General features: G+C 40.2%; 1 protein-coding gene across 2 annotated transcripts in view; it reads left to right on the top strand.

The window, feature by feature from the left end:
- The window catches only part of SEC24D (SEC24 homolog D, COPII coat complex component), a 144,354-nt gene that overhangs the window by 42,203 nt on the left and 75,331 nt on the right, over window positions 1-26,820 (top strand). For both annotated transcript variants that reach the window (XM_051819806.2, XM_051819805.2), the window contains exons 7-8: window positions 69-180; window positions 14,845-14,972. In XM_051819806.2, the coding sequence (XP_051675766.1) occupies window positions 69-180; window positions 14,845-14,972 (240 nt within the window). The remainder of the gene's footprint in view (window positions 1-68; window positions 181-14,844; window positions 14,973-26,820) is intronic.

Raw genomic sequence — 26,820 nt, forward strand, 5'->3', positions numbered from 1 at the left:
CAAGGGTACCCCTTGGTGTTTCGGAAAGCCTTTAGATTTACTTTATCTCATTCTTGATGTATTTACAGATCCAGGTGATTGAGAATGATAGAGCCATCAGAGGAGGACAAGTTTATGCCACCAACACCAGAGGCCAAGTCCCTCCGCTGGTCACTACAGACTGTGTTATACAAGACCAAGGTACTTATTTTCAAAACCTTTTTTTAAGGAGTTACTTATTTATTTGAAACACAGAGTTACAGAGAAGCAGAGGCAGACAGAGAGAGGCCTTCCACCTGCTAGTTCACTCCCCACATTGCTGCAATGGCCAAAGTTGGGCCAATCTGAAGCCAGGAGCCAGGAGCTGCTTCTGGGTCTCCCACACAGGGCAGGGGCCCAAGGACTTGGGCCATCTTCCACTGCTTTCCCAGGCCATAACAGAGAGCTGGATTGGAAGTGGAGCAGCTGGGACTTGAACTGGTGCCATTATGGGACACCAGCACTGCAGACAGTGGCTTTTTCTGATAGCAACAGTTCCAGCCACAGTGATATTTTTGCTTGAGATTTTAAATTACTTCTGGGAAATCCTGTTACAACTGATAATGGGGATCAACTAGCTTTTCACTAATCATTCAGGTACTGAGAAGGTGCTGTCAACCGAATTCACTCTCTTGGCTTTATTATATATTATCTATATATAATATTTATTGTATTATATATAATTGATTATATGTTATAGACTATGTATTATATATTATATAATATGATCACATATTATATACTAATATGTAATTTATAAACAACATATTATAAATATCTATTATCTATTAATATGTATTCTAGAAATCTAGATTGTTTTTAGTATGTTATAATGTAAGATATATGCTTAAGAAAAGTCTTCATTGTGATTTATGGGTTTCAGTTAGTTCAGACTCTAATTTATTGACTGTATTGGAAACTCGACAGCATAGTACAGGAAGGGCAGTAGATTTAGCTCTTGAGAAGTCAGCAGACATGGTTCTAGCTTCAGTGACATTGCTTAAAGAAGGTTCTTTAAGAATTTGAGTTCTGGTTTCCCACTTTTAAGCTGGGATGAGGAGAAACTAGCCTCTCTGCTGACTCTGTCCCATACCTGCTTGCTGTATACATGTTACTATATTGTTTATGGCAAGTTAAAAATACAGTGTGATGTCCGAGAGTCTGTGTATACCATATAGAAAGTCATGCACTCGGCCGGCGCCGCGGCTCACTAGGCTAATCCTCTTGCCTGTGGCGCCAGCACCCCGGGTTCCAGTCCTGGTTGGGGCACCAGATACTGTCCCGGTTGCTCCTCTTGCAGTCCAGCTCTCTGCTGTGGCCCAGGAGGGCAGTGGAGGATGGCCCAAGTGCTTGGGCCCTGCACCTGCATGGGAGACCAGGAGGAAGCACCTGGCTCCTGGCTTCGGATTGGCACGGCGCACTGGCCATTTGGGGGGTGAACCAACGGAAGGAAGACCTTTCTCTCTATCTCTCTCTTTCTCTCACTGTCTAACTCTGCCTGTCAAAAAAAAAAAAAAAAAAAAAAAGTCATGCACTCAATTCTAGAGGTATAACAGTATATAAACAAGCATTCTCTCTCAGCTCAGAGTTGTCAAGCTAGTCAGGTTCTGGTTTGGAACACCCCTCATTAGTCCATCCTCTGTGCTATCTGCAGATCTATCCACACAAAACAGGCAGCACAGGGAGGCAGAAAGGGCTTTGGGAGAATCCAGACTCCCTCCCTACTGTCTGTGCAAGCTTTGCTCATCTCACCTCTCTAAGTCTCAGTGCCGCCAGGTACAATGTAAGGATCAGAGGTGACTGCGTGTGTGTGTTCTAAGTATGCCTTTAGGTGTGTAGAGTGAAAGGATTGATATAAATTACAGTGATATTATTATTACAGATATTAATATTAAGAACAATTCAGATTACCTCTTTTATTATTATTTTAAAAATAATTTGCTCTTTATTACTTACAACACCAACAAAAACCAGTCAGATGAGTTTGTAAATGTCAAGCACTTAGGATATGATGGGTAATAGATTAGGGCATTTTTCTACCATGTGATCAGCAAAAATGGCAGTTTTATTTCAGCCTAATGATGAGTGTTATATGTATGTTAATATTTACTGAATATTTTAAATAAATATAAAAAATAGTGTTTGAGGCTCTTTTTGGCCAACAGAACATTCCTGACCAGGCTCATGTTCCAGCTGCTTCTTTCTTTGGAACTTCTCAGCCATAGCAAACTGTCCCCTTTCTTCTCATGTCTCGGAATTTCACTTTGTGCTCCTTTCTCTGAAACAGACTAAGGATTGTTTCTTCAACACAGTTCCCTAGAAATTTACTTAGTATCTAGAATATTGGGTGTCAGAAATATTTACTGAACACATATGCTAGGAATATATAACTCTCATCCCTTTACTTTGGAAGTTCTTAATTCTTAGAAACCCAGTTAAAATTTTTTCTTTGAAATCTTTCCACAATTTCTTCTCCCATAGTGCTTCATATGTATTTTACCCCATCACTTTATATTTTACGATGGTTTAAGCTTGTGTCTCCCAGAAATCTGTGAACTCTATGGAAGCAGGGTTCCACTTTCATTTACTCACTCATGTATACATTCAGAAATTGGTTTGTTCAGTATCTGTTATGTGCTAGGCTGCTATTCTAAGCCTGAGATTAGTAATATAATACAGCATCTACAACTTGACATTATTAGCATGGTTAATATTTCTAAGTGCTAACCATGTGTCAAGGCAATCTTCTAAGGATTTTATGTGGACGAGTTAATTTCATCTGCTCCATAACTCTGTGAGATAGGCATTTTTGTCATCCTCTTATACAGAGTGGGAAACTGAAGCACAGAATGCTTAGGTAGTTTACTCAAGATCTTAGCTAATATGAAGCAAAGCTAGAATTAAAGGCCTGGCATTCTGTTGCTAAGGGAGCATGCTCCTAGCCCCTCATTTCACTGCCTCTGTTTAGAAATAAATGTTGTTTTATACCCCTTAAAAATGTGCAAGTATTACATGTTAATCTAAAACTTAAAAATAAATTTCAAAAAATTTAAAAAGAGAAAAAAGATATATATATTTTTAAAATGAGTGAACAATCAGGAAACAAGAGATAACTAAATATTAATGCAGTATGATATATACTAAAATAGAAGGATAAAAAAGCATGTTTTCAGGGGAAGTTAAATGTGAGGTCATATGCTGGAATATTTGGCCCAGCCTCTCCTGCAAGAGTGACGGACACTGCACTGAGACTTGAGTAAGCCAGGGTAAACCAGAGAGGTGGGGGAGGCTAGAATGACAAAGGATTGTGAAACAGAGATAAAATATGCTGGTGTGGTGACAAGAGAGTACACCTGTCATGGGACAGCATGTGCATAGTGTTATGTTTGGAGACTTTGAGATTTCTTTTCTTGTTGTTAAATATATGTATATTTAACATATATATATATTTATTTATTTATGTCTGGGTGTGTGCACATGTGTGTGTACCATAAAATTTGTCATTTTAACTATTTTTAAGTATACAATTAAGTGTCCTTAATTTCCTCCACAGTGTTGTACAACCTTTTTTATTGCACATTTCTGAGACATTTTTATCATCCTACAGTGAAACTTTATACAACAACTTCTTCCCATTCCTGCACTTACTGAAAACCCCTAGTAACCACGATTCTACTCTCTGTCTCCATAAATCTGCCTGCTCTAGGTATCTCATTTAAGTGGATTCATACAATATTCACCATTTCATGTATAATTTATTTCACTTAATACTTTCAAGGTTCATCTACCCTGTAGCATGTGTCAGGTTTTCATTTCTTTTTTTAAATATTTTATTTATTTACATGAAAATCAGAGTTACACAGAGAGAGAAGGAGTGGGAGAGAAAGAGAGATCTTCCATCCGTTGGTTCACTCCCCAGTTGGCTGCAATGGCTAGAGCTGTGCCAATCTGAAGCCAGGATCCAGGAGCTTCTTCCAGGATTCCAGGCGGGTACAGGGGTCCAAGGACTTGGGCATCTTCTACTGCTATCCCAGGCCACAGCAGAGAGCTGGATTGGAAGTGGAGCAGCCAGAACTTGAACTGGCGCCCATATGGGATGTCGGCACCATAGGTGGCGGCTTTACCTGCTAAGCCACCGCGCTGGCCCCTTCATTTCTTTTTAAGGCTGAATACTATTACTTTGCACACATATACTCCTTTTTTTGTTTATCTATTCTGTTGAAAGACATTTGAGTTCTTTTCTACTTTTTGGCTCCTGTGAGTAATGGCTGCTGTGAACACTAGTGTCCAAGTATCTGTGTGTAAATCCCTGTTTTCAGTTCAGAGAGAGGGAGAGACAGAGAGGAGTCTTCCATCTGATGGTTCACTCCCCAAATGGCCACAGTGGCCAGAGCTGGTCCCAGATTTTCCCCATTTTGTTTGTCTCTTTTTCTATTTTTTTTTTTTTTATGTTTTATAATTCTCATTATAGAGATCTTTGACATCCTTGTTTAAATTTGCTCCAAGGATTTTTGATTTTTTTTAATAGCTATTGTGAATTGATTTGATCTTAGACGTTCTTTCTCAGCTGTGGCATTGTCTGTGTATACAAAGGCTGTTGATTTTTGTGTGTTGATTTCATATCCTGCCACTTCACCAAACCCTTTTATGAGTTCCAATATTCTTTTAGTGGAGTCTTTTGGATCCCCTAAATATATAATCATACTATCTGCAAATAGGGATAATTTGACTTCCTCCTTCCCAATTTGTAACATTTTGATTTCTTTTTCTTGACTAATGGCTCTGGCTCTAACTTCCAAAACTACATTGAATAGCAAGCAATGGTGAGAATGGGCATCCTTGTCTGGTATCAGATCTCAGTGGGAATGCTTCCAACTATTCCTCATTCAATGGGATGCTTGATTGTGTTGAGGAATGTTCCTTCTATACCCAATTTGCTTTAAGTTTTCATCATGAAAGGGTGTTGTATTTAACAAATGTTTTCTATACATCTATTGAGATAATCATATGGTTTTTGTTCTTCAATTTTTTAATGTGATGTATTACATTATTGATTTGAGAATGTTGAAACGTCCCTGCATACCAGGATATATCTCACTTGGTCCTGGTAAATGATCTATCTGATGTGTTGTTGGATTCAATTGACTAGTACTCTGTTAAGGATTTTTGCAACTCTGTTCATCTGGGAAATTGGTCTGTAGTTTTCTTTCTCTGTTGCATCTTTTTCAGGTTTAGGGATTAAGGTGATGCTGGCATCATAGAAAGAGTTTGGGGAGGATTCTCTTCCTTTAACTTATTTTAAGTAGCTTGAGAAGAATTGGAGTTATTTCCCCTTTAAATGTCTGGTGTTTTCAGCAGTAAGGTCATCCGGTCCTGGACTTTTTTTTTACAGGGAGAATCTTTTTACTGATTCAATTTCTGTCTTGATTATTGGTCTGTTTAGATTTTCTGTGTTTCAATTTCTGTGGCTCAATATAGGTAGGCTTTGTGGGTTGTGTGTGTCCAGTAATCTGTCCATTTCTTTCTAATTTGTTGGCATAGAATTCTTTGTAGTAATTTCTTTGTTTTTAAAGATTTATTTATTTATTTATTTGAAAGTCAGGAATTACACACAGAGAGAGGAGAGGCAGAGAGAGAGAGGTCTTCCATCTGATGGTTCACTCCCCAATTGGCCGCAATGGCCAGAGCTGTGCTGATCTGAAGCCAGGAGCCAGGAGCTCCTTCTGGGTCTCCCAAGGACTTGGGCCATCTTCCACTGATTTCCCTGGCCATAGCAGAGGGCTGCACTGGAACTGGAGCAGATGGGTCTCAAATTGGCACCCATATGGGATGCTGGCGCTTCAGGCCAGGGCGTTAACCCACAGTGCCACAGCGCTGGCCCCATCTTTGTAGTAATTTCGAATGATTCTTTTTATTTCTGTGGTGTCTGTTTTACATTTTCTTTTTCATCTTTTATTAATTTTATTAATTTGGATCTTCTTCCTCCTTTTTTTGGTTAGTTGAGCCAATGGTGTATCCATTTTGTTTTATTTTTTCAAAAAACAGCTTTTTGTTTCATGGATCTTTTGTATTTTTTTTGTTTCACTTTCGTTCTCTAATTTTTTTTTTTCTCCTACTTATTTTGTGTTTGTTTTGCTGTTGTTTTTCTGGGTCCTTGAGATGCATTGTTATTTATTTGGTGCCTTTCCAGTGTCTTTATGTAGGCACCAGTTGCTATAAACTTTTCTCTAACACTGATTTGCTGTATCCTATAAGTTTTTTTTTTTAAATTTTTATTTTTTATTATTTATTTGACAGGTAGAGTCATAGACAGTGAGAGAGAGAGAGAGACAGAGAGAAAGGTCTTCCTTCTGTTGATTCACTCCCCAAATTGCCGCTACGGCTGGCGCTATGCCAATCCGAAGCCAAGAGCCAGGTGCTTCTTCCTGGTCTCCCATGAGGGTGCAGGGGCCCAAGCACCTGAGCCATCCTCCACTGCCCTCCCGGGCCACAGCAGAGAGCTGGACTGGAAGAGGAGCAGCCGGGACTGGAACCCGGCATGCCATATGCTGGCACCACAGGCGGAGGATTGGCCATGTGAGCCATGGTGCTGGCCCCATCCCATAAGTTTTGATATATTTTATTGTTGTCTTCATTCATTTCCAGAAATTTTTTGATTTCTTCTGTGACTCTTCTATGTTCATGCAGGAGAATGTTGTTCAATCTCCATGTGTTTGCACATGGAGACTCTTGAGTTGTTGATTTCCAGCTTCATTCCATTGTGGTCCGAGAAGACGCATGGTGTGATTTTAATTTTTTTGAATTTGCTGAGACTTGCTGACTTCAGCATGTGATCTATCCTAGAGAAAGTTCCATGCACTGCTGAGACAAGTGTGTATTCTACATCTGTAGGATAAAAGTTCTGTAGATATCTGTTAGGTCGATTTGGTTTGTGGTGTTGATTAACTCTGTTGTTTCCTTGCTGATTTTCTGTTTGGTTGATCTGTCCATTGCTGAAAGTGGAGTACTGAAGTCCCCCATTACTATTGTATTGAAGTCTATATCTCCCTTTAGAGCCATTAACATTTCTTTTTTTTTTTTTTAAAGATTTATTTATTTATTTGAAAGTCAGAGTTACACAGAGAGAAGGAGAGGCAGAGAGAGAGAGAGAAAGGTCTTCCATCCACTGGTTCACTTCCCAGTTGGCTGCAAGAGCTTGAGCTGTGCTGATCCAAAGCAAGAAGCTAGGAGCCTTCTCTGGGTCTCCTACACAGGTGCAGGGGCCCAAGAACTTGGGCCATCCTCCACTGCCTTCCAAGGCCATAGCAGAGAGATGGATTGCAAGTGGAGCAGCTGGGTCTTGAATTGGTGACCATATGGGTTGCCAGCACTGCAGGCTGTGGCTTCACACGCTATACCACAGCACCAGCCCCAGATCCATTAACATTTCTTTTAAATAGCCAAGTGACCTGTGATTAGATGCATCTACATTTACAGTAGTCACATTTTCCTATTGAATTGATCCTTATTCTCTACATAGTGCCCTTCTTTGTCTCTTTTGACAGTTTTTGTGTTAAAGTATATTTTGTCTGATATTAGGATGGCTATACCAGCTCTTTTTTGGTTTCTGTTAGCATGGAATATCTTTCTCTATCTTTTCACTTTCAGTCTGCATGTATGTTTGTTGGTGAGATTTGTTTCTTGTAGGCACTAAATAGATTTTTCCCCCATTCAGCCAGTCTATCTTTCAACTGGAGAGTTGAGGCCATTTACATTCAGGGAGACTGTTGATAAGTAATGACTTGGCCCTGCCATTTTTGTATAAATATTCCTATTGTTTACTTTGTATTTCCTTTATATATTTACTGGGGGATTTTCTGCCTTAGCCTTCTTTCATAGTGATGATTGTGTTTTTGGGTGTAGCACTTCCTTAAGCATCTTTTGTAAGGCTGGAGGAGTGGTGACAAATTCAATTTCTGTTTGTTATGGAAGGCCTTTCACCTTCATTCATAAATGAGAGCTTTACAGGGTACAATATTCTGGGTTGACAGCTTTTTTTCTCTTAAGACTTGGAATATATCTTGCTATTCTCTTCTAACCTGTAGTGTTTCTGATGAGAAGTCAACTGTGGGTCTAATTGGAGATTCTTTGAAAGTAATCTGACATTTCTCTTGTACCATTTTAGAATCTTTCCTGTATGTTTTAATGTGGAGAGTTTGACTACAATGTGTTGTGATAAAGATCTTTTCTGGTCATGTTTATTAGAAGTTCTATGTGCTTCCTGTACTTGGACGTCCCTTTCTTTCTCCAAATTAGGAAAGTTTTCTATGTTTTGTTTCACTAAAAAGGCCTTCTTATCTATGCTGTCTGTCCACGCCTTCAGGAACTCCTAAGACCCATAAGTTGGGTCTTTTGATAATACCCCATAAATCTCCCACACTGGTTTTTAGTTTTATAATTTCTTTCTCTTTTTGTTGATCTGACTATAAAATTTCCAGAGATTTGTCTTTTTTTTTTTTTTTTTTTTTTTTTGACAGGCAGAGTGGACAGTGAGAGAGAGAGAGAGACAGAGAGAAAGGTCTTCCTTTGCCATTGGTTCACCCTCCAATGGCTGCCATGGCCAGTGCGCTGCGGCCGGCGCAAGGCAGGAGCCAGGCTTCTCCTGGTCTCCCATGGGATGCAGGGCCCAAGGACCTGGGCCATCCTCCACTGCACTCCCTGGCCATAGCAGAGAGCTGTCCTGGAAGAAGGGCAACCGGGACAGAATCTGGCACCCCGACCAGGACTAGAACCCAGTGTGCTGGCACCGCAGGCGGAGGATTAGCCTATTGAGCTGTGGTGCCGGCCCAGAGATTTGTCTTCTAACTCGGATATTCTTTCTTCTGCCTCACCAGTTCTGTTAAGGCTTTCCACCACATTTTTTATTTGTTCTATTGAATTCCTCATTTCCAATATTTTGTTTTGATTTCTCTTTAAAATCTCAATTTCATGGGAAAGATTTTCATTCATGTCATGTGTGGATTTCTTTACTTTATGGATTTGCTTCTGTTTACTTCTAAGTAATCCTGTGATCAATTTTTTGAATTCCATTTCTGGCATTTTCATCAGTCTCTTCATCTTCACATTCTAGTATTGAAGTGTTGTGTTATTTTGGTGGTGTCATGTTGCCTTCCTTATTCTTATTTCTTGAATTGCTATATTTATTATTAGATATTTGTGGTGATAATTATTGTTATTGTTTTTTTCCCCTGTGATGGCTTTTATCTTTGGATTATACCTCTGTGACTTAGTGGAGTGTCCCCTCTTTCAGAGAATACTCAGTTGTGTGCTAGATATTGTCAGGGAGCTCTGTTCAGTGTTCCAGAGTGAGGGGAGTATCCAAGGTGACACCCAAGTTGGGTGTGGTAAGTTTTTTTTTTTTTTTAATCTGAGAGGAGGTATGTTCTGCTCTGTTGGCATATTGTCACACTCAGCTCCTCTCCTCAAAAGAGACTAATGCCTTGGCACTAGCCCCAGTGGCTACAATTTTCATCAGCGCTGCCACAAGGACCACACAGAAGATCTTTGCAGTTCTTGGTGTGAGCATGCATCCTGCAGCTATGACCCTCAACAGAGAATCAGGGAGCCTGAGTGTATAGAGCCGCCCACAGTGACTGCCCGAAGTCCCAGCCACACCCTGTGCCCTCCCACACAGCCACAGTGTTCCCACACTCCTGGCACACAAGGCTCCTACAATCAATGAGCTCCCAGCCCCTTGTCAATCCTTCCAGCCAAACTCAGGCGTCTCCTTTAGCTGGTTGCTGGGTGCGTGGATAAGAGCTGTTGCAGCTGTTATGTAAGTCCAAAATGACGCCTACCCTCTTTCAGCTAGTTTTAGGGCGCTGGTGCCAGGTAGTCGGGGAGAGAGAAACATACACTCCCCTTTTTTTCCTCTGGTTGCAGATATACTCTCCCCACTAGGGCTCCAAGTCAGACTCATGAGAGGTTCTTCCTACAGCTTTATTGCCAGTGGCTTGGGCTGCTGCAGTCTGGTCTTGCCTTACTCCAAAGCTGATGTTGAGGTGTTCAGCTGCTGGGGTCCTGAGTTGTGTTTGTCCACACCCTCCACATAGTTCCACATTGTCCCTCTAGTTTGTGTGAAGTTTCCTCTGCCGTTTTCTCCCTAACTCTTCCCTGAGATTGCACTCTCTCCACTTTTTATTTAAACTATCTTCCCCTAGACTAGAGCAGTAAGCTCCCTTCCTATTCCACCATCTTGAAAAAATCCCCCCCAGATTCTTAATTTATGGTCTGCTTAACATTGTGAAGTGATGATAATAAGGAGGGTTTTCATCTGAATCTGAATAAACATTAATATTGGTTCAAGATATTTACAATATACAATATTTCCTTTTCTTTAATTCCCGTTGCCAGAACTCTAGTTTTGCCCTCAGTTAGTGTTTTCCTGGTCTTTTAGAGCAATGGAACAGTCTGTATGTCTCTAATCTTTTCCTGTTCTCCAAAGCTATGCTATACCCACGAATGATTGATATCCTTCAAAAATTTGTTTGACTGTCTTCCTGTGCTAAAAATCACATTTCCTCATTTCACCAAAGTTGTTTCAAGCACTCTTCTAACATTCAAAGCCTTCATGACATAAATCCAACTTTTCTGAGATGATGTGGGAAATTATATAGGTTCTTATCTCACTTTTATCACTTAATAACTCTCTGACCTTTGACTAGTTCTTTAACTTCCTGGTGCCTCAGGTTTCCTTCTCAGTGAAATGGGATCATAAAGATATCAATCTCAAAGAGTTATTGTGGGACTAAAATGAGTTTGTATTTAATAGTATCATAACAATGCCTCATACATTGTCAATTACTATTATTATCCTTGTTAGTACTACAATTCCCTTTTCTCTCTGTGCACTGCATATGAGCCCAAAGACTGGATTCAGTCTTTAGTGACACTGATTTGACCTACACAATATTTTGTTTTGTTTCTATTTGGATAAGTTAGCATGCTATAGTAGTCAGAACATTTTATGTCAAAATCCAAATTTCTAGCTTGCCCTGAAAAATGTGAGATCTGGTTATAGTAGATTGGAGCTGAACCTAATAAACTCAACTTTCTTTAGTGTGCCCTCCATTCTCTCTATATCTGTGCAAGACAGTATGATTAGGAAAAGACTCCCAGTCATGCTGCAGTCCTTGTTTCAACCAGGACCATGAACTTCCCAGCACACAATACTTCCCAAGTTCTTTTCACTTTTCTGCTCTCCTTAGTGACTGTTTCACGTTTCCCCCACAAACCTGGAGTACCTCCTCTCCCATATTTTGGTTTTTATTTTTTTTAAAAGATTTATTTTATTTATTTGACCAGCAGAGTTACAGAGAGAGGTAGAGACAGAGAGAGAGGTCTTCCATCCGCTGGTTCACTCCCCAGATGGCTGCAACGGCCAGAGCTGAGCCGATCCGAAGCCAGGAGCCAGGAGCTTCTTCCAGGTCTCCCATGTGGATGCAGGGGCCCAAGGCCTTGGGCCATCTTCTACTGCTTTCCCAGGCCATAGCAGAGAGCTGGATTGGAAGAGTAGCAGCCGGGACTAGAACCGGCGCCCATATGGGGTGCTGGCACTTCAGGCCAGGTCTTTACCCCGCTGAGCCACAGTGCCGCCGCCCCTCTCCCCCATCTTTTGTTTTATCTGCTCTTCCTCCTACTTTCTGGAAAAGGTTTTAAAATCAGAAGAGAACTTCCCTGGACCCCACCACTGCAACAGCAACATGTCCTCCCATTCCACTGTCCTGCCTCTGACCATCAGTGCTGCATCAAAAGCCTACCTCTTTCTGTGTATTATTCATACATACTTTTATAAGAACTTTCCTCTCTTTATATTACATAATCACAAAGTTTCTGTATGCATAATTATTCCCATCTTCTTTTAAAAAAACATGTTTTATCTTCAAAAATAAAAATGACTTTTTGATCTACTTTATCAACTATTCCTCTTTTCTTTGCTCCCCACTACAACAAAACTTGATAGGGTTGTTGCCAGTTTTTCTCCCTCTGTTGCTTGAATTTCCACTGAAATTCTCACTAAGGGTCTCCAGCAGCTTCCACTGTGATGCTAAAGCCAGTGGTCATACTGCTCTGGCAGCTCCACCTGACCCAGATGAGCATGCCTTTTCCTTACTTTCTCCATTTCATTTGCAGTACACCAAATTTTTCTTGTTTTCCTCCTCAGTCCTTTTTTTTTTTTTTTTTTTTTTTTTTTTTGACAGGCAGAGTTAGTGTGAGAGAGAGAGAGAGTTATAGACAGTGAGAGAGAGACAGAGAGAAAGGTCTTCCTTCCGTTGGTTCACTCCCCTAATGGCCACTACGGCTGGCGCTGTGCCGATGTGAAGCCAGGAGCTGGGTGTTTTCTCCCGGTCTCCCATGTGAGTGCAGGGACCCAAGGACTTGGGCCATCCTCCGCTGCCCTCCCAGGCCACAGCAGAGAGCTGGCCTGGAAGAAGAGCTAGTACCCGGCGCCCCAACTGGGACTAGAACCGGGGCTGTTGGCGCCGCAGGCAGAGGATTAACCAAGTGAGCCGCGACGCCGGCCAGCATCCTCAGTCCTTGAGCTGCTTGCCTTCTCTTCCTCTTACCTCTTTATGTTGGAGACCCCAAAAGTTTGGTCCTCAGTTGTGTTCTCTTCTTTGGTTCCAGTTATTTCTTTGGTGGTTTTAATCCTGTTTTATGGATTCAAATGCCATCTATGAGGATATTTCCAAAGGTCACAGAAAAATGGAATTAAAAGATAAGTATATGTTAGTGCCAAAAAATTTTGAAATTCATGTATTTTTTTTTCTAAAAATTGTTTTTCCTTGAACTTTTGAGGGTCTCTGAAATATGCTAAGAACTCCCTTATGTGTATCTCCAGCCCAGACATCTCCAAATTCACATATCCTTTGTTTGTGTAATAGATGTCCCACACTGGACATGTCCTGAACCAAATGTCTGTTCTCTACCCACACACTCCTTCAAAATCCCTTCTCTTCCTGCAGTCTTTCCCTTTTTAGCTTATGGCCACTTAAAAATGTTTTTAGTTCCTCAGTCAAATGCTTTGGAGTCTTCCTGCGATTCTACCTTGCTATCATACCTCAAACATACCTATCAACAAGTATTTCACTGCACCTTCAAAATAGATCTAGAACCTGGCTGCTACTCAGTATCGCTACTGTTCTCAAGCTGCTCTGTGCCACCACCATTTTCCACCCAGTTACTGCTGCAGCCTCCTCAGGGGTCTCCCTCTTCTGCCTTTCACCATTGCAGCTCATTGTCAGAACCACCAAGGAGGGACCTGAGTTGAGACTGTGCTACTCCTCTGGTCAAAACCCCTGGCAATGGCTTCCTATTTCATTTGGAGTCAAAGTCAGTTAACTTAAAACGATCCCAAGAGTCTGCCTGATCTAGCTGCTGTTACTTTTCCATGCTCATCACCAGCTGGTGATCCATTCCAGTCACCCAGACCTCTTGCTGTTCCTCTCCTAGGCCAGGCACATCCTTCCCCCAGATGTCTGCTTGGGTAAATACCGGGCTTCCTTTGAGTCTTTGCTCAAATTTTTCCTTCTTGATAAGGCCTACCTTGTATTTTGAATTGCAACCTGGTTCCCATGAATCAGATATCCTTTTTTTCATAGCACTTCTTCCCTTCTAAAATCCTATATAATTTCCTAATGTATCAGGTTTAATTTTTGTTGTTTGTGTACTCTGTAAGAATATAAGTTCTACCAGGAAGCACCATGGACAGTGCCTGAAACGTAGTAGGACTCAATAAATATTGTTTGATTATCTTCTTTTGGTGATAATATATGGTAATTTAATTTCAACATTTATTCCAGACAAGTTATTCAGACAATAAAAAAATTCTCCCTGCCATCGATATTGTCTTAACACTTATGAAAGATACTTGATCAGGAAACCTAATATAAGTTAAAAACAGATTAAGGTGTTTTTAAAAAAAGACTTAAATTTCTATTATGAGTAAGATTTTCATTTATAAATTCTTCCAGATTTAGAAAAAAGTATAGTGAGATGGAATCATCTGACAAAGTATTACTTACTAATATTGAAGTGGTGGAAGTGGTGTACAAATACTTGCCTTTACAGCAGACGTTGATAGAAAAGGATGAAAAAGAAATTGTTGTGATCCAAAAATTTTATTTTTTCATATTTTTGTGCATCTTTGTTTTATATATTCCATTAAATCTATTATTATTATTAATTTTTTTTGACAGGCAGAGTGGAAAGTGAGAGAGAGAGACAGAGAGAAAGGTCTTCCTTTTTCCGTTGGTTCGCTTCCTAATGGCCGCTGCAGCCGGCGCACTGTGCTGATCCGAAGCCAGAAGCCAGGTGCTTCTCCTGGTCTCCCATGCGGGTGCAGGGCCCAAGGACTTGGGCCATTCTCCACTGCACTCCCTGGCCACAGCAGAGAACTGGCCTGGAAGAGGAGCAACCAGGACAGAATCCGGCACCCTGACCAGGACTAGAACCCAGTGTGCTGAAACCGCAGGCGGAGAATTAGCCTATTGAGCCGTGGCACCAGCCCATTAAATCTATTAAAACCCTGCTTATGGAAAAATAATTAAAATTATTTTATGTCTTTGCAGTAGAATTCAGTGCTTTATTATCTAAGAAATTACAGTGTGCCTAGAATATAGATGGTAAAATTTCACAATACTACTGTTTTTCTGGTTTTTATTTCTTTTTAGAGACCATGAAGGTTTTACAAATAAGGCAATGCATTATCTAGAAGTACCTTTATAAATATCTCATGACAGATAGTTTTTCTAAGCACATTTTAATTGTGTACTCTGATTGTTTCAGGCAATGCTAGCCCTCGCTACATCCGTTGCACCACATACTGTTTCCCATGCACATCAGATATGGCTAAGCAAGCTCAGATTCCATTAGCTGCTGTCATCAAGCCTTTTGCCACCGTTCCTCCAAATGAGGTAAGAATGATAAATAATAGCAATTCATCATATTACAAATTTCAAAATTCATAATTTTTATATTATTCTATGCTGTAAACAAGAAATGAATATATTTATTTGATGCAAAAAAACATACGGGCATTTAATTCATTAGGAAACAAAACTCTATAAGCTGTATTTTTTGGCATCCTGGATGAGTCACTGTTTCATTCTTTTAACAATTGCATATGTAAAATGTGGAATGTCAAATAGTGACAGACTTCATGACCTGTTGTGAGGCTTTTATGCCCTGATTTGAGGATTTGACATCTATGTGTTCTACTGGGGAAAATGATGGATCCTTTAGTTATTCATTGTTCTACATCTACTTTCATGTGATCATGAACTCCTACTTTAAGAATAGAAAGTGTATAGTAGGTAAATCTGTATGTATTCATTTGGAAAAATGTGTCCAATGTATGTCTAAATGGGGGAAAAAAATAAAGAACAAGTGATGTTATATAAAACATGTGATATTAGGGCACTGTTAGTGGATATCAGATCAGGATTTCAGAAATAACTTTAATTCCATTCTTTGCTGCTGCTATTCCTTCTTTTCGTGTTTCTAACTGATAGATATACTTATGTACACCAAGACAAAGGCCGTATAGCAGAGCAAATCAAATAGGAGATGAAGAAAAGCTGTGTTTCAGGCTGCAGCTTTGACCATGTCCCATTGCAGTTCCACTTAGCGAGGCTGGGCCATGGATTCCTTTTGTTGTACTTAGAGACCAAAGGCCCAATTTCCTCTCCCAGCATAAACCTGTCTTGGATCTAATGATCCTTTGAGGAAGGCTGTGCTAATTTCCACTAGCAACAACTCAGGAAGAGACAGAGCATCCACAAGAGAGAAGAAACATGACCTTTTTTTTTCAGGTTGGCCATGCCAACTGGCACTGGGAGTAAAGTACCATGGGGAAGGGGAGAAGGGAGCTGTGGTTACTGGGGCCTGCTTTATGTCACCTGAGGAAAAGAACAAAGAGAAGAGGTGACCACCAGGTGTAAAGTGGCTTTCATCCTCTTTGGGGTTTCCAGTCACCACCCCCCTTCCTGAATATAGTAGAGTGCTTCCATCTCTTCTTCTTCATCTTTTTTTCCTTTTAAGAGTTATTTATTTATTTGAAAGGCTCAGTGATGGGGGCCGGGGAGAGAAAGAGATGTCCTCCATCTGCTGATTTACTCTTCAAATGGCCACAACAACCATGACTGGGCCAGGCCGAAGCCAGCGGAGCTGGAGCTTCATCTGGGTCTCCCACATGAGTAGCAGGCTCCAAGTGCTTGAGCCATCTACCACTGCTTTCTCGGGTACATCAGCCAGGATTTGGTTTGGAAGTGGAGCAACCAGGACTTGATCCTGTGCTCATATGGCATGTCAGCTTTGCAGGTTGTGGTTTAACTTGCTGTATCCTGCCAGCCCTGCCATCTCTTCTTTGAGAAGTAGAATGAACTGGGTTAGAATTCTACCTGAGGAAGCATTGAACTGTTTTTAGAAGTTACCCTTATGCATGGTATGGTTTCATTTTTGAAACTCTAAAAATACATTCAGGATTTACTTATTTTGATTATGGTCTCTTCTTGATAGTTATAGAAATTTGATATAATGTTTATCCAAAGCCTGGAATCAGGAGCTTCTTCTGGGTTTCCCATGTGTGTGCAGGGGCTCAAGCACTTGGACCATCCTCCTCTGCCTTCCCAGGTGCATTAGCAGGGAGCTTGATTGGAAATGGAAAAGCCAGGACTCAAACTGGCGCCCAGTTGGGAATCCACCCAGTAGATGGCATAGACCTGCTACACCACAGCACCGGCCTTTGTATGGGAATTTTAGAGTAGTTTAACTAGAAGTACTCCTTATCTATTTTCAATATTTTATTATGAAAAGTTTCAGTCTTACAGAACATGAAAAGAATTTTGTAGTGAACATTTACATACCTTTTATTTAGATACTACCATTAACATTTAACTACTGTTGTTTTCTCCTTTGTATATCCATTTTTTTTCCTGATACGTATCAGGAAAATTGAAAACATGAGTACTTTTCACTAAATCTCCAACATACATAGGTATTCAGCTTAGCAGTTCGGAAGCTGGTTAGGACACCCACATGCAATATTGGAGTGCCTGGGTTCAGTTCCTGGCTCTCATTCCTGGTTCCAGTTTCCTGACAATGCAGATCTTAGGAGATAGCCAGTGATGGCTCTCGTAGTTGGGTACCTGCCACCCACAAGGGAGACCTGGATTGAATCCCTGGCTTCTAACTTCCAGCTGACCCATTCCTGGCTATTGTGGGCATTTGGGAAATGAACCAGAGGATGAAAGCCTGCACATGTACAAACTAAATCCCTTTCCAAATACAGAGCATTATAGTCAAGCTTGTGCCCCTTCTAAGCCAACTCCCACCCCTTTGTACAAATTCCCTTCCCTGGCAACCACTATTCTGATTTTTTCTGTGATAGATTTGTTTTGCTTATAGTAGGACTTTGTTATAATTAGAATCATAGATCATGTACTCTTTTGTGTGCAGCTTCTTTCCACATGTTTTAGAAGGCCATTGTTTTATTGCATGTGATAATAGTCTATTTTTTATTGCTAAAAGTATTTCATTGTATGGATATACCAGTTTGCTTACTAGTCTCCTGTCGATGAGTATGTGAGCTGTTTCTGCTTCTTTCTATTGTGAATAAAGCTTCTATCAGCACTCTTCTATAAGTCTTTCCATGGACTTCTATTCATCTTTCTTAGGTTAATACCTGTGGATAGGTTACTACTCATTAGATACATATTTGTTTGGCAGAAACTGGAAGGTCATTTTCCAAAGTGGCTGTACCATTTCATAATCTCTCCAGTGTAGTAATAGAACTCCAGTGGCTCCTCATCCTCTACAGCAGTTTATATCATTAACTTTTTAACTTCTAGCAATTATAAAGAGTGTGTAAGAGTATCCATGTGATATATATTTTATTTAAATTATTATGCTTTAACCAAAATTTAAATTCAAAAGGGTACTGGTACTGTGGATAACAGTCTCCTTTAATTAGGCCCATTTCGTTTTCTTGTATTCTCCAGGGGCAAACAGGAGAATGAGCTTTGATATGTATCTCCCTGTATGTGTTGGTATTATTATTTGTCCCCTTCATATGCAAGCATCAGTAACAATAGGTAGTATTCCTCTTTGCTTATTAAAGAGCCATTTACTTTTTTTTTTTATTTTTATTTTTTGATAGGCAGAGTGGACAGTGAGAGAGAGAGACAGAGAGAAAGGTCTTCCTTTGCCGTTGGTTCACCCTCCAATGGCCGCCGCGGCCGGCGCACCGTGCTGATCCGATGGCAGGAGCCAGGTGCTTCTCCTGGTCTCCCATGGGGTGCAGGGCCCAAGTACTTGGGCCATCCTCCAGTGCACTCCCTGGCCACAGCAGAGAGCTGTCCTGGAAGAGGGGCAACCAGGACAGAATCCGGCGCCCTGACGGGGACTAGAACCCGGTGTGCTGGCGCCTCAAGGCGGAGGATTAGCCTAGTGAGCCGCGATGCCGGCCGCCATTTACTTTTAAATAAGTAAAACATGAACATTCAGGGTCCTGTGCTGTGACAAAGCTGACAGCCCCCGCCCAGACCCCTGGTATCTCATATGGGCACTAGTTCATGTCCTAGTTGCTCCACTTCCAATTCAGCTCTCTGCTAATGCTCCTGGGAAAGCAGCAGAAAGTGGTCCAAGTGCTCTGGCCGCTGCATCCACATTGGAGACCTGGAAGAAGCTTTTGGCTCCTGGCTTTGGTGTGGCCCAGCCCTGGCCATTGCCACCATTTGGGGAGTGTTCCAGCAGATGGAAGATTCCTCTGTCTCTCTCTCTTCTCTCTCTGTAACTCTGCCTTTCAAATAAATATTTTAAAAAAAATAAACATGCAAAAGATGAAAAGAGCTGACAATGAAAAATAAGTCCGTTCCAACCTTTATTGCCTCCTCCTTTCAGACAACCTTTATCTGTTCCTTGTAATTCTTTCTAGAAATAAAACAAGCAAATACCAGAATTTAAGGTCCATCCTTTCAAAAAGTAAACATATAAATGATGGCATAGCATGCATATTGCTTTTCCCATTCTTCTTTTTCAGTTAATGCATCTGGCAGTCATTTCATATTGTTGTGTATAGAGTAGCCTCGTTCTTTAAGAATAGCTGTGTAGAATAACATTTTCATCAGAGAAACTTTATTGTAACTGTAGGCATGAATTTTGAGGTACAGGCTGATTTTAAAAAATGTGAAACTTTAAGAATATGAATTCTACAGTTGAAGAAATATATTACCACAAAGGTGCCTTGGAGAACCTTTGATGTAGATTCTTTCTGGGATGGGATTGCTACAAATGTGGACTCCCTCACTCACTCTTGAACTGTCTGACTCTTTTCACAGTCATCTGTTATTTCTCATGATCAGAAGATACTTTAAAAAAAAAAAGATTTGTGTATCTTACTTGAAAGACAGAGTTACAGGAAGAGAGAGAGACACACCCACACAGAAGGAAATCTTGCGTCTGCTTTCCTAGGCACGTTAGCAGGGAGCTAGATGAAAAGTGGAGCAGCCGGGACATGAATGGTACCCATATGGGATGTATTGTTGCAAGTGGCAGCTTAGCTTGCTAAGCCACAGTGCTGGCCCCGAAGATAACTCTTCTACTTTGAAAGAAATATGCAGCATCTATAAAATAACAGCATGTTGTAGGTAGCAACTCTGTTGTATACCAACCAGTATTGTGGATGTATAGAATGGGTGCCTGTAAACAGTTTCAGTTTTGGATGCTTCTTGTTCATGGCAAAAAGTTTGCATGGTTTCTAGCTATGGATTAGCAAAAACTTCCCTCTTCTTCCTTATTTAAAAAACTTACTTTGGGAGCTGGCGCTGTGGCGTAGTGGGTAAAGCCATTGCCTTCAGTGCTGACATCCCATATGGGTGCTGGTTCGAGTCCCGGCTTCTCCACTTCCCATCCAGCTCTCTGCTGTGACCTGGGAAAGCAGTAGAAGGTGGCCCAAGTCCTTGGGACCCTGTACCCATGTGGGATACCCAGAAGAAGCTCTTGGCTCCTGGCTTCAGCTCAGCTCAGTTCTGGTCATTGCAACCATTTGGGGAGTGAACCAGCAGAGGGAAGACCTCTCTCTCTCTCTCTCTGCGTCTGCCTCTCTGTTACTCTGCCTTTCAAATAAATAAATAAATCTTAAAAAAAAAAAAAAAAAAAAAACAACCTCACCTGGAACAGTGAAAATTCAACAGTTCTTCACACCTGAAATTATGCTCTATAAGTTTCTTGTTATCATCATTATTATTAGCAGTGAAAATTTTCAGTGATGTACACCTAAATATAAAGCCTGGTATTTCATCTTTTGATTGGAAAAAGATTTTAAACATTAGTCCAAGCCTTCCCCCAAATGCATATACACATTTCATACACAGACTGAGAGAATGTGCTTTTGCTTTTCCAGTGTGGTTTGTTTTAACCAAATACTACCTACCCACCAGCATGAAATTTTCTTTGGTGAAAATTTTTGCTGCATTTTAGTCTGTTTTTTTTTTTTTTTTCTGAAGTAATAAACAGATAAGATTAGAGGGCTGGCTTGTTTTTGGGATCTGATTCAGGGAGAAGCTCTTCTGGAGAAAATAAGACCTCCTATTTTTTGAAAATATTGGTGTATGGAATTTGTGCCCCTTATCTTTGTATGCTGAAAAGGTGCTATTTTCTGTATTCATACTCTTTTCTATGAAATCCTCTCTTTTCCCTAGAACTTCAAGAATAGGATAATGTTACTCTGAGTAGTCTATGTTTAAGAATTATTGTCCCTTAAATTGTGGGGAGCAACTGAGACTAGACTAAGTTACTGGAATTAAGACTTATTCTGTGCATCTGCTCTCCCACAATATGGCGCTGAGAGAAAGAGACCAAACAACCTCTATGCAGCTGCCTCATCAGTTTGACAAGCTGCAGGAGCTGACCCTGCTCCTGATTGGAGGAGAGCAGCGTGCTCGGCGTGTGGGTAGCAGAGTTGGGATTGGTGGAAGAGGACTATAAAGGAGGAGAGAGACAACATGCACCAGGGACATCCGGATAACATCTGAGCAGCCCCCGAGAGAGCCAGCCGGCAGTGTGCCACTCCTCCGCGGAAGTGGAGAAAGTGGCAGGGGGAGCCGCCCCTCCACGGAAGTGGAGGGGTCGGCAGCCAACCCGGGAAGGACCAGCAGCAAACCCGGGAAGGGCCGAGCAGACAAAAGAACAGCGCAGGGTCCTGTGTCGTTCCTCTGCGAAGAGGGGGAGCGACATTAAATTGCCATGCTTCCTGGGTTGAAATACATTCTTTGTTTAAAGTAATACTTTTATTTGTTGAAGTAGACTTAGAGGTTAAAAAATAAGGACTGTGGAAGGCATTCTGAAGCAACAGAAAGAGTTCCCAAAGAGTGTGTTTTCAAAACATGTCTCTACTTCTGGGATTTGACTGGACCTAACCTTGGAGAGCCACTGGTGTGAGGTCAATGTTTGCTGCACTACACCAACCAGTGAGGTATAGGTCTATGTGCTACCAAGTATTTGGAGCTCCTGGACCTCCTCTGTGACTTCTGTGATACAATCCTAGTGTATTCTTTTCTGCCTAAGAGGCAAGAAACATTTTAGTTGCCTTTCTTGTTTTCCTAGTCTCTAATTTTGAAGTTGGTCCAGACTTGAGCTGAGGGTCTTCTCTCCTCTCTTTAGACTCCAGTCCCCTCCAGGGTAAATATCATTGTTAACAGTTGCTGCTACTACTGAGGAAAATAACAATAGTCAACATTTATAGAGCACTTGTTGAACACAATTATAATTTTTTAAAATATATGCTCATTTACTTAATCTTCACATCAGCCTGTTTGTTATCTCCATTTTAAGTGTAAGGAAATTGAGTTACAGAGTTAGATAACTTGTTATGTCAACAAGCACTAACCAGCAGGACTCGGATTCAAACCCAGGCAGTCTGGCAGTTGCTTATTCTAAATCACCATGCTGCTGTATCTCTCTCTCTCTCTCTCTCTCTTTCTCTCTCTCTCTCTCTCTCTCTTTCCCTCACCCTCTCTTTTACCCTCACCTTCTCCCTCTCGCTCTCCTCGTCCCCTTCACCCTCCTTCTCTTCTTCCCTTCCTCCCTCTTTCTCTCTCTCCTGCTCTCATTTATTATTTATTTATGTTCTTAGCCGCATATTCCCATACTCAGATGCCTCTCAAATCTCCTTGGGGACCCTACAGAAACCTCAAACTTAGCATATCCAAAAGTAAATTTCTGATCTCTACACCATAGATCTTTTCATTATTCTACCTATTAATACACGGCGCTATCATTTATCTAATTACTCAAGTCAGAAACCCAAACTGAAGCAATATAATTAAGTAAAATAAAATTAGGGACCTAAAATGCAGATTTTAGGTATTTATAACCTATGATCAAAGAAGTAAGTTTCAAAGTTTCCTTCTTAAAAGCAAATGGTTTGTAAGAATACTTTTATTTGGTGTAGTATTTTTCTGTATACTTTATTTTTAGCTTAGTAAAACATTAGGATTTTATTGCTTATTTGGCTAAACTTTGCTTTCATTATTGCAATTTAAAAAAGCTTTCTGAGAGAGAGTCTGAATTGACATCTACCAAAAGGGCTTACTTAGCACAGGTTTTTGGAGGTGTTTTTAGAAGTTGGTTCCATTGTTTGACAGAGCCTTCTTATACTTGCCATTGTGTTAGCAACGGCCTGTAAAAATAAACCTGACCCAAGCGGTTATTATCAGGGAATGTTCCCTGTCAGCATCTGTTTTGGGGATGTGTGCTGTTTCCAAGGACATTTCTATGTCATCATTGTTTAACATTTCATGTTCCTTACCATAGACTTTAATTTATAAAAATATTTTAAGTGAAGTCCATTACCACATTCAGTATAATTATGTATCAAGTATTTATTTAAGAAGAGTCATTGGTTATGTTATGACTTATTTTGTTTGTTAAATTTTGTGTGCTTAAAAATTTTGGTGCTGTGTTTTAGGAACTATGGTAGGAATGCTGTACATTTCCAATATAAAATGATTTAAGATTGTAACTAGTTTAATTTTTTATATTATTTCTGTAACACAGGAAGTTTTTCATGTTGGGCAGGTACACACATCTAGATATAAATGCAGTTAAGTAATCTTACCTATAAACCAGATGGTAGAAGCTTTTGCCTCCATCTGTGATCAGATTCTGGAGTATCTGTGTATATTTTTAGATTATAAGCAGATACAATAGTCAAAGCAATTTCTTTGCTTAATGAATTAGCAAGGAAAATGTTTTATACAAGTCTTTAAAATTTTACTTGAATTTTGATTTTCTGTTTAATTTGTGCTAGGAAATGAGCTGGACTTTAGGGATATAGAGAAAAATAAGACTGGTTACTTTGACTAGGACTCAGAGAATATTTACACGTATACAACTGATTTTTATGTAGTATGAAAAGGGTTTAATGGGGATAGCCTTGTTCTTTGGAGTTTAGGTTCAAGGCAAGTTTTATTATTTATTACTATAAAGAACAGATTTCATATATTTCATAAATATAATTCTAAAAAGTTAACCATACTTCAGGGAAAGTTTTACCTGAGATGTGATTTAATAAATAAAGAAATTTGTCTTTTTTAAAGATTTTTATTTTTATTTGTTTATTTGAGAGGTAGAGTTACAGATAGTGAGAGGGAGAGACAGAGAGAAAGGTCTTCCATCTGCTGGTTCACACCCCAAATGGCCTCAACTGCCAGAGCTGAGCTGATCAGAAGCCAGGAGCTTCCTCCTGGTCTCCTACATGGGTGCAGACGCCCGATGACTTGGGACATCTTCTACTTCTTTCCCAGGCCATAGCAGGGAGCTGGATCGGAAGAGGAGCAGCCAGGACACGAATTGGCACCCATATGGGATGCTGGCGCCACAGGCGGAGGATTAACTTAACTGCACCACAGCGCCAGCCCCTGAATTCGTTCTTTTTGATGATTGTTCATTTCCTGCTAGATTTGTTAGATATGAAGAAGGTAATATTGGAAGGAAAAAGGAATGGATATTATAGGACTGATAAATGGGGTTGACAAAAACAAATTGTCAGGGAATGAACCTAACACCACTTCGTTATGTCGGGGATGGATTGACACCCATTGCCTGCAAAACGAATTGCTAGTCATGCATTAACTTTTCAGCCAATCTTGTTTGCATGAGTTGACACAATTTTGGCAGAGTCTGTACTGATGTTTAATCCATCAAAGAAAAAAATGCTGCCTCACCCTAGTAACTTATGTCATGCTGACCATGTGCCCTGTTTCTCTTAGGAAGATCACAGCTTGTGAAGTGTTAGCCCTCTTTTATAGATGAGGAAGCTCTCACGTTCTGGAGCTATAAAAGTCCTACAGCTAGTAACTGATCCACAGGAATGTCAGACTCCAAATTCCATGTTATTTCAACTCCATCTGTCTTTAAATGACCTTGTGGAAATTTTTTTTTGAAATACATAAAATAGCGTTCTGTTTTCTTGCTGGCTAAAGTTTTAAAAATGTGGCTCTTGCTCCTGCAAGCTTATGAGTTCCCTTGAAATTTCCACTCTAGACTCTTTTCTTATAGTCTTCAACTTTCAGCTGTTGCTTAGTACTTCATGAAGGCAAAGACTAAGCATATAGTAGAAAACTTAGTTGAATAAAGGGACTTTTCTCAGGGTTGTATAGACTTAAGGAATAAAGAGAAACCAAATCACAGAATGGTGGTTCATTTCTAGGTATTTTAGGCATCTAGATTAATATTTTTATTATTTATTTATTTATTTATTTGTGACAGGTAGAGTTATAGACAGTGAGAGAGTGACAGAGAGAAAGGTCTTCCTTCCTTTGGTTCACCCCCCAAATGGCCGCTACAGCTGGCGCTGCGCCGATCCGAAGCCAGGAGCCGGTGCTTCTCCTGGTCTCCCATGTGGGTGCAGGGTACAAGGACTTGGGCAATCCTCCACTGCCCTCCCAGGCCACAGCAGAGAGCTGGACTGGAAGAGGAGCAACTGGGTCTAGAACCCGGCACCCATATGGGATGTTGGCACCCATATGGGATGCCGGCGCCGCAGGTGGAGGATTAACCAAGTGAGCCACGGTGCCAGCCCTAGATTAATATTTTTAGCACAGTGAGTCTTAATTGTTCTTTGGCAGCAGTCTTGAGTCTATTAATAAACATGTTGCTAATAAAGTAAAAGTATTTGTCCTACTTCAACTATTACGTTTCATAGTTTTAAATGACTACAAACTTATAACTGTATAACTGTATTTAATTAACTGTGGATAAAGAAAAAAATCATTGGAGAGAGCATTGACATGATTTTTACAAGTTTATCAATACTGTGTGTGAGAAACAACTCATTTGGTTACATTGCATATTAAGAGACATTCTATTTCATTAGAAAGGACAGAACACTGGAACAATTAGGAAATTTTTTTAATCAAGATATTTTAGGAACCAATAAATACTGACTTTTAAGCACAATAGGTAGTAGCCAAATGGTTGAACAGTAGATTAGGAGCTAGGATCTTATTTCAGGTCTCTATTGCTCCCTTGTGTTATGTCCTTAAGCCTCCATCTCAAGAGGGAAAAGTCTGACTCTGATAATCCTAAAAAATCTAGAAGGCTTCTTCTCTCTGTCTTAAGTTTTCCATCTTTATTGGACATTCAGTGTGACTATTTGAAATGAAATCCTTTATGTACTTGAAATTCCTGTGAACACATTACATATCCCAACTCAGAGTCATCTCATTTATATTATACTATATTTAGTAGTATGTTTCTAAATTTAATAGAATACATGATTGTGAAACTGTGTATTTTATATACAGTTATTTCTATATATAGATTGCTATTTCTACTTATAGTATGGTTACACATAACTATACTAATAACTGTATGACATCATGACTGTGAAGAACTGAAATTAGACAACTTGATTTGTTTTTAAGTGAAAGCTTCAGAAGGCTGAGTTAATTTTTTAAGATGCACATTATAATCTTGTCTAAGCTTTCATGCAGTATTGTCAAAGTGTTAGCAAAAAAAAAGCTTGGAAAAATAAAATGATATACTCAAATAGAAATAAAATGATGGATATAACATTTAAAGTACCTTTATTGTACAGTTATTTAAGAAACTGACTCTAATGCCTTAAAGCTTTTGGCCACTGTTTATCCAGTGTATGAAGAAGTACTATCAAAGTTTGGTACCTGAGAAACAGAATGGTCTCCCGTTAGGAATGGATCCTTTTTGGTGCGTTACAGCACTATAGTAGACTTTCAAAGGAATTTATTTAGGAGCTAAATGCAGTAATCTTTTTTTCTTTTCTTTTTGTAAATTTATTTGAAAGGCAGAGTTAGAGAGAGGAAAGACAGGGAGAGAATCTTCTATCCACTGGTTGACTTCCCTAAATGGCTACAACAGCCAGGATTGGGCCAGGCTGAAACCAGGAGCTTGGAGCTTCATCTGGGTCTCCCGTGTGGGTGTAAGGCCATCTTTTTTTTTTTTTTTAAGATTTATTTTATTTATTATTTGAAAGACAGTTAGAGAGAGAGAGAGAGAGAGAGAGAGAGGTCTTCCATCTGCTGGTTCACTCCCCAGATGGCTGCAATGGCCAGAGTTGCGCTGATCTGGAGCCAGGAGCTTCTTCCGGATCTCCCATGTGGGTGCAGGGGCCCAAGGACTTGGGACATCTTCTACTGCTATCCCAGGCCATAGCAGAGAGCTGGATTGGAAGAGGAGCAGCCAGGACTAGAACCGGCACCCATATGGGATGCTGGCGTTTCAGGC

The sequence above is a fragment of the Oryctolagus cuniculus genome, chromosome 8, assembly GCF_964237555.1.
Source record: "Oryctolagus cuniculus chromosome 8, mOryCun1.1, whole genome shotgun sequence".
Classification (NCBI taxonomy): Eukaryota; Metazoa; Chordata; class Mammalia; order Lagomorpha; family Leporidae; genus Oryctolagus; species Oryctolagus cuniculus.